The 14,169-nt window shown below is 41.6% G+C and overlaps 1 protein-coding gene across 1 annotated transcript; it reads left to right on the top strand.

The window, feature by feature from the left end:
- The first annotated feature begins 859 nt into the window (after positions 1-859).
- On the top strand, positions 860-14,169 carry LOC125893941 (neurexophilin-1). The gene is made up of 2 exons (XM_049584950.1): positions 860-940; positions 13,014-14,169. The coding sequence occupies exons 1-2, from the start codon at positions 860-862 to the stop codon at positions 13,809-13,811; spliced, it is 879 nt and encodes a 292-aa protein (XP_049440907.1). The 3' UTR covers positions 13,812-14,169.

Raw genomic sequence — 14,169 nt, forward strand, 5'->3', positions numbered from 1 at the left:
CCACAGCCCCTTGCCGCATGTCCTCCCCCCTCATACTATAACTGTCTTATCAGATAAAGGCAAAAAGCCACAAAAAATATCTAAAAAAGATTAACACTGAATAACCTAAAAAACTTAATTATTCCTGCACATTACCAGTGATTAGCACTTCATAATAAATGTTGGGAAGAAGCTGTTATTGAAAGCTGCAATACATCAGTGTGACAACTAAATACAAACGTGCAGTTTTTAAACTACATGTAGACACAAGAGGACTAAATATTCTTTTATTTTGGAGGTCACGTATCAGGATAAGCTGTAATTAAAAGCTGTTGTTGCCACGTGCTCAACATGAGCTCAGTGTTGCAGCTTCATGTCTCAGATGTTGGTGAAAGAAGCCACTGCAGCTGACGGCCACTAGATGTCAGCCCCCGACGACGTTAAAAGAAAAGTTGCTTCTGAAAAGTCCATATTGTGAACCTCCTTCTCTGCTCCCCCCCTTCTCCTCTCTCCCTCCCCCATCCTCACTCACTCTATTTGTCTCTCCATCCCTCCCCCCACTCTTTCTCTCTCCCTCTCTCTGAACCTCAAAGCACACCATATAAAACATCCCTCCACACTGACACTCAGATGTACAAACACCTCGCTTCTCGACACAGCGCCTCCAAAGCGTGCATCGAAAATCACCCCAGTAGACACTTGAAGCGTTTTAACGGCAGACACCTGACCCTCCTGAATGAGCCTGAGAAGATTCATCTCTGCTCTCCCGCCTCAGGACCGCCTCTCCTCACTCTGTATTTCTCCTACAAGTTCAGCAGCTGATCCCGGCTCAGTCAGAGGGAGATTGTTTTGCGCCTGAGAAGATCAAGGACAGTTTGACATGAGGGGGGACGCTCCACAAAGAGGCATGAAGACCTCATGTCTGTGGGCTGCCGCTCTGCTGCTGTCAGTCATCTCTCTGGTGAGTTAAATGTCTTTCTGATTTGACCTTTTTTTGAATTTCCTGATCATTCTGTATCTCTACAATTTGTGTGATTGATGTCCGGTGGCAGGAACATCGAGGAATGTGCGCAAACAGAAATTTTGATGATTGAGTTTCAGGTTAGTGCAAGGACAACCTCACAGAAGTCAGAATTTATTGCTGCAAGATCACACCAGGTGCAGTCCAATAATGTGAAAGTCTGGAAATCGTGACGATAAATGTCATTTGGTTGATTTCAGGCTCATTTTACTGGTGTCATAGCAGATTAAAGGCATGTTTTTAAACTGTTTTCCATAAAGCTGACTCCTGTGATGACACATCTCACCTCCACAAACCTGATTTCAAACTGCTCCACGCTTTGACTCATTAACATCAACGTCACAAATTAACAAATGTCACTGTGAACACAAGCTTCCCAAATCCGAATCTGCATCTTGACAAATCCACCCGCACACAATCCCGCTGGATATTTCTCCCTCAGCACTATCCATTCAATCCCTCCTTTGCATCTTCCCCTCCTCTCTCCCATTTACAGACACACTTCAATAAGAATATATTTGACAGTACGGCGGAGAACAGCCTGAGCCCATTATGACAAACATACCAGAATGCTCCTAACTCAATGCCTTGACAGTCTGTGACAACCCAATTCCTTTAATCCTCGGAAAGACAGTAACCCCTCACCCACTGATAAATCTGTCAACAAAGCAATCAAAGCAGAACAGGAGCCACTCCTCTCTCCAACAAAAATTCCATAAACTTAATCCCCACAAACTTGACTGGCCTTAAAAAGCTCCCGTGGTGTTATCTGTGTTTAATTTGCATAGTGATGGAAAGAAGTCAATTACTATTAATTATTCTCTACAACTTAATACCCATTATCGAATTGAATTCACCGTCTTGAAAACCATAAACTCAATTTCACAGCTGACTAAGCGCACTAATCATTTCACCCCCCCTTCCTCCTTTTTTTTTTTAACTTTACGGAGCCTTCCTGCTTTGGAGGAACAACAAGGATTCTTCGATTTCAGGAGCAATAACATTAACTAACACGGATCCCCTTATTGTCACAATATAAAGACAAACATTAATCACCACGTACGCTGAGTTATACTGTATGTTTAATAGCATCATGGTAGTGCGAGCTGATCTCGTAGCATCACTTGATGGGAGTGTTTTTTTTCCAGACTGGGCTGCCAAATTGCTTCGCTATGCTTTAATGGGATGATCATAATTGTTTCGTACTCGGTGCATCCTAAGCTTTCGCCTGCAGCTCCTTCAACAGATTGACAGACCCATGGGAACCTCACAAACTTATTTTGGCCGCCTTTGAACCAAGTCGTGTGTGAAATAATATGATTATGCATTTTTCCTCTGGGTAAGTTGAAAAACTGGTGGCTAGTTTTTTTTTCCCTCTCTCTCTCTCTCTCTCCTTCTCTCTTCCCCCTTCTACCTCCTCCTCCTCCTTCTTCGTCTTCAAACTGCCCCTGCTCTAATATCCTGCAGTCTGTCCGCGTATATAGTATTTATCCTCCTCAGAAGTCATGGTAATAATTGTGCCCTGGCCTCTCAAAGCGGTGCTGCAGTGATAGGACTCGGCTCCATCCACAGCTGCCTGTGATGTCTCGACACACTTTGTGATTTGTCATCATCTCTGACCCCCCTCAGGTAACACTTTGATATCACTGGGAGAGTATAGACCTAAACTCTTAGTGGGCGTCAAATGCCCTTAGTTGATCCATCAGCTCAACTACGCGGGGACCTCACAAGGCGAGACAAGTTAGATTCACTGTAAATGACTATGACGACAATCATATCCCGAGAGCACAGCTGGAAAATACTCTAAAGACGGCATCAACACACTAAGGACTTCTAAATTCTCCTCCTGTCTAGAAGAAGATTTCTTTTAAACTCCGATATATTTGGTTTCTCTTCCTGAACTCAAGTGTTGCAGTAGAAGTACTTGTGATTCATGGCATCTGAAGGTCATAAATTAGATTAAAATATGCTTTTGCTGGGAGGTGGAGCGAGACGTTAGAGTGACTATCTCATACCCGAAAGGTCACAGGTTTGATCCCACAACAGCCACCATGTCCTTGAGCCAAACTCTAACCCCTAATAGCTCCTCATGCTTTAAGCCTCTCTGGATAAGAGCATCGCTTTAATAGCTTCAATTTTAAGGAAGTAAATAAATCTGAAAAACTTCTTGCAGCGTGCGATTCACACACACAAAAAAAAAAACATTAAAGGACAACAAGTCTATTAATTTCTAAACGTTGCAGCTGAACACACACCATCCAATCAAGATCGCAAAGTGGCAGCCCAAATCTGCTATCAGCCCGCTGCTCTGCTAAACTAGAACTGTCGCACTCACAAATCCTCCGCCGCACAGCAGCCGAAGCATTCAGGTAAATGAAAACTGACACACACTTTCATTCTTCCTTGCAAGGTTTTGTGTACAGCCCACCGCCGAGTCATCTGGCTCCTGCGATGGTTCTATTAAAGGTGGAATTTGTTGGCTGCTCGGGGGTCCAGCCCATAGAATATCCTCCGAGCTCCCGAGGGAAGCCGGGGTTGTTTATCTTCCTGTTTCAAAGAGCGGACGCCTGCGCCTTATCACAGCCTCGCCAAGAGTAGATAGCATTTAGGTTTGTCCAACCGCCTGCCTATATGCTGCATCTGGCAATCTTGAGAGTCGTTTCCTAAAGGACTTCTGCATACCGATGCTGTTTGTGTTATCTTGTTGAGGGATTCTGCCTTATACACCGAACCAGGGAATAATATTAACAGACAGTTAAATGGGTTTTCAGGGGGCTGGGAGACTCCTGCATAACAAACTGCAGGTCCAAAAGTTGGAATAACTCTGAGACATGAAATGAAAGCCTCTAAATATGATTGGGAGATACGTTTCAGTGTCTTTGAATGAAAATACTGTATTTCATATATACTGCAAATTGAATTTTTTACACTGCGGCTTTTGTGTGAAAAGGGGCATTCCACTGCGTTACGAACTCTACAAGCGGAGTTTGAAGGACTTTTACCTGAAAGGTCGGATCTTAAGAGGTAGAAGGATACTACGGACACTAATAATCAAGATATCTCTGAAATACTCCTTTAACGCTAACGACAACTGATTGCTTTAAAGCCCCTGAAAACTTGGTTTCATGTCTCAATTATTTCCCCATTTCAAATAATAAATATACCTAAATGTGCATATTATAAGGCAGGTTTCTCTCTCATGTCTTACCCAAAAACTCACTAGTTCAACAAAGGGCTGTGGGTGGAGTTAGAGCACAGAGGGGGTGACTTGATCCACTTTAATGTCCGAAAAAGAGCGTAGGACAACTGAACATCAAATAGCGGCATCTCCCATCTTATAAAAATCACTCTGCCAAACTTAATCATAACTCTAAGTACTTGCATGTAAGGTCTGTGATATTAAATAGTTCCAAATTTAACGTAAAGAGCAAAATAAATAAGTAAAGAATATACAACTATAGGTAACATTTAATTATGTAGACGCAAAATAATGAACAGAGAAAAAACGGATACGTCCTTACGAAAATAAATCTCAGCTTAAATTCATCCCTCTCAGATAAAATGTCCTCATTTCAAGGTTTATGAAAAATAAATCTCAGCTTACATTATTATAAGAATCTAACAATCTAAAGCTCCACAGATCTGCTACATCAGGATGGTGCAACATGAGTGAACAACCCAACAACTGACATCACGTTTTCCAGCTGAGCTCCGCCCACAAAAACCCCGTCAGAAGAGCTAGAAAAAACACAGGACATCTCTCGTGAACTGTTCAAACATTGGAAGAAAATAATGTGTTCATGTGAGACCCGCTTGCTGATAGTAGAAGGAAAAAATAGGTTTTTAAAGGTTTTTAAATTTGAGCTAAAACTTTGACTCATCAAGAATTTTACTTTTCACAATCAGCAGGTCTTTCAAAGAATGTTAGCTGTGTGTCTGCACAGTTTAGCTCATTCTAAACGTGATATTCTTGGTGACAGCTTTCAGATGTTCATCTAATCTATTCACAAACACCTGAAACTTGTTTGATCAGTTTTTAAAGAATGCTGACAAAATTCTGTATTTTTCAAATTGTCAACAAATCTCAAGAAATGACGAAAACCAACGTGTTAGTACGTCTCACAACCCTTCCTAATTTCCTTACTTAGTCTCTGGCACTCAGCCTGAAGCCGGCTGATTCCTACTACAGACATAAATCTTTAAAAGTGGGTCACAAATATTTAGTTTCTTTTTTTTAGGCTCAGTTATATTAAAAAAAATAAGCTGGGCACTGTAGTTTTCAGTGAACGTCACTCAAACAGGAGGAAATAGTGCATTTGTTTGGGACTATTTTCAGCAGCGGATTAATCCACATTTGGCGTCATAGTGAGTATTTGTGCCAGCAGGACGTTGTGTGTGTGTGTGTGTGTGTGTGTGTGTGATTGGGTGAGAATAAATACAGTGTGTGTGTGTTACAGTGCAGCAGCTCATTGATGTGTCTTTGGACAATAACGGAGCTCAATGGCACAGAGGAAGAAGATATCAGACTTTAATTCACACAGTATTTGTTAGATGGAGTTGCATTTTGTTTTCTACCGCGTTTTTATTGTGAATTTTGCCATGCTTTGTTCCGAACAATAAAAATTGATATGGATTTTGTAAATGTTTAAGATTCAAAAAAACTGAGGGAGCTATCACGTCATATCTGAAACATACAAATTAGAACGTTATCTGGAGCCTGGGAGAGAAGACAGAGCTCTTTATGGAGATCATCTGTGAATGTTTCGTAGTGTGTGAGCAGTTTATTTGGGATGTTGTTTTTTGTTTTGTTTTTATCTATATTTTTTGTGTTTTTCTTTTAAGTTTGTTTTGTGTTGACCACGCAAGACCAAAGGGTGGTTATGGCATCACTGTGTTTTGTGGGATGGGCCAAAGACGGCATGGCGCCTGGGTAAAAATGAATGAATGAATGTCGGATCAGTTTATTGTTGGTTAGCTGGTTTGTCTTTCCATGTGGTTTGTTGACCATGAACAAAATACAGAATATCAATAGAGTAATTTCCAGGAGTAAATATAATACAGTCTCTAAATTCTTGTGGGCATTAATATGAATCCTGACTCACTGCAGGTGTTTACTTTTTCTGTTCTTCTTTATGTTCTTTCCTTTCTCTCTGTAAATGAGTTTCTATGATGTTTCCTTCTTGTGTTATTTATAATTGCACTTAATTTTCACAGTATTTTGTGATAAGGCACATTTAACGTGTTTTTGTAGATTTTCATAAAGAAGTTCATCTAGAACTTATCAAAATCAGAAATCACAAGGTGCTTTTACACTGTCTTTCATTTTATGGTAAATATTGCCGTACAGTTCGTTGTTCCCTTGGGGAGTGTCACACAGTGTTATCCAGCTCTGCTCTGATTGGTCCACTCTGACAGTACACTGACGTTTAATCATGCAGATCACAATGATTGATGGGTGCATTTATGTCTACATTAGGACTACAACTACCATTTTTTTAATGATTAATCTGCAGATCATTTACTGGATTAATAGACTCACTGTCCGGTCTATAAAATGCATGAAAATGGTCGTTAGTTGTTTTGTTTCCACAGTCTAAAACTCAAAGATTCAATTGTTTAAGTTATATGTAATGCCTGATGCAGATCTAATTCGAATCACTTTTTTTAAACTTTAGAGTGCAGTGCACAGATTTAATTTGTCTGACTTTACAGATAAACATTTTGCAAAATATTCATGGTTTGTACTGAAGGGGCTAAAACACGCAAAACCATTGCAACAGTTTACAAGGGTCATGAAATTCTTCTGAAGAGTCTGGTTGATTAATGGAACTGAAAAGAAAAAAATGTCTCTTCTGCATTAATTTACATTCTTCATTTAATCCCCCACATTTTTCTCTAATTTTCGTTTTATTTTTTGTGGAATTCTGGAAACTTTTCTCTTTTGTGGTCACTAAAAATAATTTAAATTAAACATCTCTGAGGCTTTTTGTAGTTTTTTTTTTTTTTTTTTACTTATTTACTATTGGGTTTTGTTTTTTTTTAGTTTTTTTTTTAGAATTAATTTATTTTATTTTATTCTATATATTTTTGAGGGGGTGGAAGGTAGCTGGTGAAGGGCAGGGGTTGGCTCAGAATTCAGACAAATGCAGCCTGTGACAAACAGTCAAAAGACGACACTGCGTCATTTTAAGGGGCCACATATCAAAAAGGATGGGGAATACTACTTTAACGACAACTGCTGAAATCAAAAACACATTTATAAAAAACATCACAGTAAACTTGAGTCAATTAAGTGCAAAATAAATCTCACTTTCAGCCGCGGACGCTATAGTTTGATATTTAAAACCAAATATTGACAAAATCAGTATCTGTTAAACCCAGAGTTATCAAAGTGTGACTGTTGACCTTTACGCTGCCATGTTTGTTTTTCTCCTGTCCTTTATCCAGCAGCACTTTTCTCTCTGCGGTATCTCTTTCAGACACATTCATACATCTAACACACACTCCCACACTCCCTCTCACACACACACACACTCTCTCTCTCTCTTTGTGCGAGGCTTGCATGTTTTTGAAGCCGGTGAGAGGTAAATCTTGGCCCTCCGAGTGTTGGTGCAGTCAGTCGGGGTGTTCTGGATATAAACGTTGCTTTAGTCAGGACTGCCTCTGATCTGCCTAATCTCCCCAGGCTGGATTACAGGTTGGGCTCTAATCCGTGAAGTGGGGTCTCTGTGAATGTGCCTCTGAGTGCTCTAATCCAGAGACTGTCAGGTGCTTTAGATGAAAGCTAATTGCATGTCACAGTTTGGGGACCAGACATAACGCTGGCAACAACAGAGCGACTTCCCCACAACAACAACCATGACTTCGCTCTGATGATGACTGGGCACGCACTTTAGATAATCTTGGAGAAAATAGTGAAGAAATCCCCTTCGTAAAAAATCAAGTGACACCTCCTCTTACAAAATTATTCATGACATGAAGTTGCAGAAAATAATGTTGCTTTTCAAAACACACTGCAGCAGGAAATCTAATTTCCTGCTTGACAAAGTGATAAAACCACCTGAGCCCTAAACCTGCTGCGATCTGAATTGTTTAGAAAACACTCTCTACATCTGCACCTAAAAAATTAGGTATCCACACACACAAACACACACACATACACTCTGTCACCAATTAGCCTGACAGTCACTTAAACCAGCTCAAAGCAGTTTCCTAATATCCCTTGATCTGGTTTCAGGACTCCATTGAGACTAAAACCAGTTACTGAGAAGCATCAGTAATTACTGCGCTACGAAAAATGATATTTCATTTCATCATTAGAGACCACAGTCTTTTCTCAACTCAGAATAGAAATATTCATGAAAAATTAATGGGGCTTACAGTCTGGATAAGGGGTCAGAGGTCATTCATATGATAACTGCCAGTGAATTCATGTTAAACCTCACCAGGGATCAAGTGTTAGAAATCCATTTAACCAAAGACCTGCTCTTGTATTTGGAGAGAAGGTCACGAGCTCCTCCTCAACATAAGTTTGGACCTTGCAACGCACAATGTGTATAAAAATCTGAGGTTAAAGCTGCAGCTGGTTATTTTTTTATAAAAATAACTTTTAGTCATATTTGCTGAAACATCCAGACAGCCCAGAATATAATTTAATCATTGTTTTCTTTACTGTAAAATCACCTAAATATAAGAATCTTTGTGCTTTTGTAATCTTAGAATGAGCCGTTTTTATTTACAGTATGTAACGAGCAGGTCTTTATCCGGGGAGATCGCCATGTTGCAGCTCCATATTTCTACAGTACGGATAAAGCAAACCCTCTAGATGGGGCCATTTGCATTTTCGCGTTGGCCACTGGAGTTAGCAGCTTCTCCGTGGCAAGCAGCATTAAAAAAAACCTCTGCGGGTAATTCGGCTCCTGGTAAAAACTTCCTGAACAATGAACACTGAAGAGATCTTACCGGGAGAAGTTTCAGCTGGTTGCAATCTGCAATCTTCACCCCTAGACACCACTAAATCTCCCTAAATCTTAAACACTGCTCCTTTAAGCAAACTCTCTCATTTCACAGCTAAACAGTGCACTAAAATATGTTCCTGGGCTGAGCGACTACACCTTGTACCTGTGTCTTTAGCTGTCTGACCAACTCAATTATCTGTACCTGTATTCTGAATGGGCAGAGTTTTAGATGGAAGTGGGTGGGAGATAACCAAAAGTTGTTTTAGCCTGATGGTAGTTGATCAGAAGTTGCTATATTTGTAATCTACTATAAAAAATATTTACAGAAAATCTCAGAATTAAGCTTCAGGTCATTTTTTTATCACAAGAGCAAGACACAAATTTTCCGCTCAATGCTGGTCTGTGCGCATCCTGTTGAGAAAAGAGTTGAGACTCTAAACCTCTAGTTGAGCCGCAGCTGAGTCGTGCTACAGCCAAGCTGTTCACGCAGGCAGTGTGGCCGAGGTGTTGGGGACTCTTCCGCATTGATTGGTTATTTTCCGTTAGCTGCAGTAAATTCTAGCAAACGCCATCAAAAGCACAAAGAGCGGGAGGAGGAACCTGATTTTTTTTTTTTTTTTAATCTGTCTCATATACTTCTGTGTGGACGTAGCGACAGTTTCAGCAAATATGGCAAAAAGTTATTTTTATAAAAGTACTAACTGTATCTTTAAGTTAAAAGTATACTATGCAGATTTGTTGGTTTGTAAACGCGCTTGCCCATGTATGGATTACTGAATGGGCCAAGAAGGCCCAAAGTGTCGGGGCCCCCCTGGCCCTCAAATTACCAACTGGGAAGAGACTCAAAATTACCACAGAGAAACACAAAAAGACCATAAAAAGATGCAATGGAACTGCAAAATAACTATAAAAACAGGCAAAACAACCACAAAGAGACACAGACGACAAAAAAGACTCAAATGTACCTCAAAGAGAAACAAAACCACAAAAAGATTCATGACAACTAAAGAATGACGCTAAAAAAACTACAAAAAAGAGGCAAATCCACCACAAAGTCTGTGTGTCTTGCCTCTGTGTTAAAGAGGTGATGGGCCCTTTGCATATCTGCACCTATGGGCCACCTATCTCATAATCTGCCAGATTGGCGTTTCGCCTTGATGTATTTGCGTCTTTATGGCACTCTGTCTCTCGAAAGCCTGCTGCTTACGGTCTGGTGCCTGGTCGCTACCTTTTCATTAAGTCCTGACCTCACCTGAGATAGATGCCCATAAAATAAGAGGAAAATAAGAAAGTGCAGGCAGAGGACAGAGTCTCTGCAGAATAATACACCACCACACACTGAGAGTAGGTCATAATTAAGAGGTTGTTTTTTAGTAAATCTTTTACATAATTTCTGACCTACAACACAGAATGTAAATAAAATTCTGATGTTATGTTGTGTCAGCAACCATTACATAAAAATGCCTTTATTTGTACCATTTTCACATAAAATGAACATAAACAACTGAAACAAGCTGAAACCTGAAACACCATTAAACCTAAGAATAAAGCCTGTAATGTCATAATCGACTTTACAGCTGCATGGCTGATAGTCTATAAGAAACTGTTTCACTGAGCTTTTACATCCTAAGGAGCTTTATGTTTGACTATAATGGAGCCAATAAATCCTGAACAGGAAGCCTCCCTCATCCTCACAGTCCTTTATCTTTTTACAATACATCACCAGTGAGGCCAACATGACAGACTTTTGTTTCCAGCAATGGAAGACAAAAGGAGGTGTTCATTAATACGGTTTAACTGCCCCACTGCGCAGGGAAAGTGCTGAAATTCATATTTCTCTTCACCTCGTCACGACAATCACTCTGCACTGAAGGTCCTGCTGCTTTCTTTTTTCTTTTATAAAACCATCCAGCTGCACAGATTGAGAGGCTTTGATTAGACTCCATGTATAATGTTGCATTTTAAACACGCTCAGGTTGTGTTTGTCTGTTTGGAGAGGGACAGAGATGTTACAGTTTCTAAGCCACAGTCCCATCGGTTCATTCGCATCAGGTCATTCATCATCGAGGCCTCTTCAAAAACAACTGGAGGCCATCTTTTCAAACTCCTGCACTCTGAAGCCAAGCGCATAAAATGAACGCGTACTTCAGAGTGAGATCAAAACTCCTGCACCAGTTCACTAAGTGAGAACTCCAGTCCACACAGTTTGTCTAGACTACACTACAACAATGTCATTTAGTGAACTTTCTGAATGAGAGAGGACCTTATTTTCAGAGTATCGATCGCGGGGTGAAGGTACAAAATGTAAACGCTTCGACCAGATAGATCTGCTGTCACGTTCCTCGGCCGGGGTTTGGACATCACTGTCACGGGCCTCAGCAGGGTGCATGGGGAGTCTTCGCTCTCTCATCTGTGTGATTGTTAGAGGAGAGACACAGAATGAATCATCAATCATCCATTCAGGCCACATTCAGCAGGTAATAGTGTGCTGTTGCATCACGTCTGCACCCGAGAAGCTCTTCATTCATCTCGATGTATGGCAGGAATACCCTTAATCTTGATTAGGACGAACATGCACGAGACGCTTCACACGCTGTGAGAGTTGGTCACAGCATTAACACCATTCGTCAGAGGTGCTGACATGCTGGTGAATGGATGAAGCTTGTTGGTGTTTTCTTACTGGTGCAAAGGTGACTGGTTAGTTAGCAGGATGTCCCGTCAACATGTCAACAGATTTCAACCAAAGAACCGCTCAGGGTGTGTCATCCCAACAGTAACACCGGACAGAACATCGACATTGGACAGGTCTGCAAAAAATTTAAGGGCTACCCAGTGGCTTAGTGGGTAGGCGCCCCACATACGAAGACAATATCCTTGCCGCAAAACCTGCAAGTTCAACTCAAGCCTGTGGGCCTTTCTTGCATGTCATCCCCTTTCTCTCCCCATCTTACACTGAGGGTGCTTTCACACCTGCCCTGTTTGGTTCGGTTCAATAGAACTCAAATTTGTTTGCCCCCTTAGTGCAGTTCGTTTGGGCAAGTGTGAAAATAGCAATCGCACCCAGGTGCGCACCAAAACAACCAGACCGAGACCTTCTTGAAGAGGTGGTTACTCTTTAAGAAGGTTACAAACGAACTGGTGCGGTTTGTTTGTGGTGAGAACGTGCTACGACCTCGATCTGAACCAACTGCAGTCACATGACACATTGTTTGGGTTAAACATGAGCATGTTACAGTCCTGGAGGATTATTAATGTGCACCTCCTCCTGTACTGCCTTAATATGCGCATTCGGCACATCCAATGCATCAAAACATTGTTTTCTAGTTGGAGCCGCGCCTCGTTTTCAAACTGTATGCTTTGACTAAAATGAACAATGACAGCAATATAGTCCACGATGAGCAGCGCTAAAATCAACCTGCGTAGTTGTCCCTCCATTGTGACATTAGAAAGTGTCACATTTATCTTGCAAGTGTACTCTTCTTCAACGTTTGCTTTACTTCCTGGATTTTTCCCACATGGAAATTCTGACCAATCAAGAGCAGCTTTCTCACACAAGGCATTTGATCTGGTCCTCTTGTAAATGCTGCCCTGAGAACACAAACCAACTCTAGGCAATTATACAACTTTAAAATAACATTAGCCCCTGATATGGACCAAAGCAAGACAACTCTAGGTCTGAAAGCACCCTAAGACTTTCCTATCTAACAAAGGCAAAAAGCCAAAAAAACCCAACCTGGGTTACATAAGGCTAAAGTCACTGTGACCTCACAAAACATGTTTTTGGCCATAACTCAAGAATTCATGTGCCAATTATGACAAAATTTAGATCTTCTGTGCTGCTGGGTTGAAGATGTGTGTGAAGCATCCATGTTTTAGAGTATGTAGCCTCTTTGCAGCAACACCCATTATGTGAAGCATTGTCTATGGTCATGGCGAAATATGAGTGAGGACAGACATGGACATAAACTGTGACTGAAACCTGCAACTACATGAGGTGGTAATTCAAGTTTTCAGTAATGGTGACTTTGTGTTTGTTTGTTTGTTTGTTCTTCCAGGTGGCCAGCGCTGATTCACCAAGTTCAGGAAATCCTGACTTGAGAGAGAGCTCAAAATCCAAAGTGAAGACCTACTGGACTGAAAGCAGCAAGGCTGTCTCCATCAGCCGTCTGCTGTCCCAGACCCTCTATGGCAAAGAGAACTTCACCTCTCTGGACCTGAACTATGACGAGGCGGACTCATTCTCCAAACAGGAGCAGTGGAACTGGCTTTACAATGCTTCCAACCCCCGTGATCCTCGATCCAGAACGAAAAGGAGACCCATCGTCAAAACCGGCAAGTTCAAGAAGATGTTTGGTTGGGGCGACTTCCATTCCAACATCAAGACGGTGAAGCTCAACCTTCTCATCACTGGTAAAATCGTGGATCACGGTAACGGGACATTCAGCGTCTACTTCCGCCACAACTCGACCGGTCAGGGCAACGTGTCCGTGGGACTTGTTCCACCAACCAAAGCTGTGGAGTTCCAGGTCCACCAGCAGCACCAGCAGTACCACCACCATCACCACCAGCAGCAGCAGCAGACAGCACTGGAGACCAAGGACACCAAGCTGTTCAACTGCAGGGTTGAGTATGAGAAGGTGGAGAAGGGCACCAGGAACTCACTGTGTGCCCACGACCCCTCGCAGAGCTGCCCGCAGGAGCAGACCCAGAGCCACGTGTCCTGGCTGTGCTCCAAGCCCTTCAAAGTCATCTGCATCTTCATCACCTTCTACAGCACCGACTACAAGCTGGTGCAGAAGGTGTGTCCAGACTACAACTACCACAGTGACACCCCCTACCTCCCCACCGGGTGAGCACGTGACCAGACGAGGACGAAAATAAAAAATAAAAAAGACGCAGAGACAGGCGGTCGGGTCCTGAGCGATGTCAGATTATTTGAATAAATATGGACTCAAGACACTTGAAACTTGAGATGTTGACAGGCATTATTACAGCTAACGCAAGACTGATACTGCTCCAATGAACAGACCAACCCCGAGGTCATTATGGGAGCATTTAGGGAAGCATTTATAGGCTTGCAATACTCATATTATATGCATAGCTGCTTACATCGAAAGGAAATTCTCAAGCCAACCGTAAAAATATGCTGATTGTATTTATGTAAATATTGTGGGTTCCACACAAAGACCAGAAAACAATTTTATTAATGTT

The sequence above is a fragment of the Epinephelus fuscoguttatus genome, linkage group LG8, assembly GCF_011397635.1.
Source record: "Epinephelus fuscoguttatus linkage group LG8, E.fuscoguttatus.final_Chr_v1".
NCBI lineage: Eukaryota > Metazoa > Chordata > Actinopteri > Perciformes > Serranidae > Epinephelus > Epinephelus fuscoguttatus.

Bases quoted from the DNA above. Each gene is read 5' to 3' on its own strand.
- LOC125893941 (XM_049584950.1), top strand. From the start codon at position 860: ATGAGGGGGGACGCTCCACAAAGAGGCATGAAGACCTCATGTCTGTGG. The intron at 941-13,013 runs GTGAGTTAAATG...TTGTTCTTCCAG, and splicing joins TGCTGTCAGTCATCTCTCTG to GTGGCCAGCGCTGATTCACC.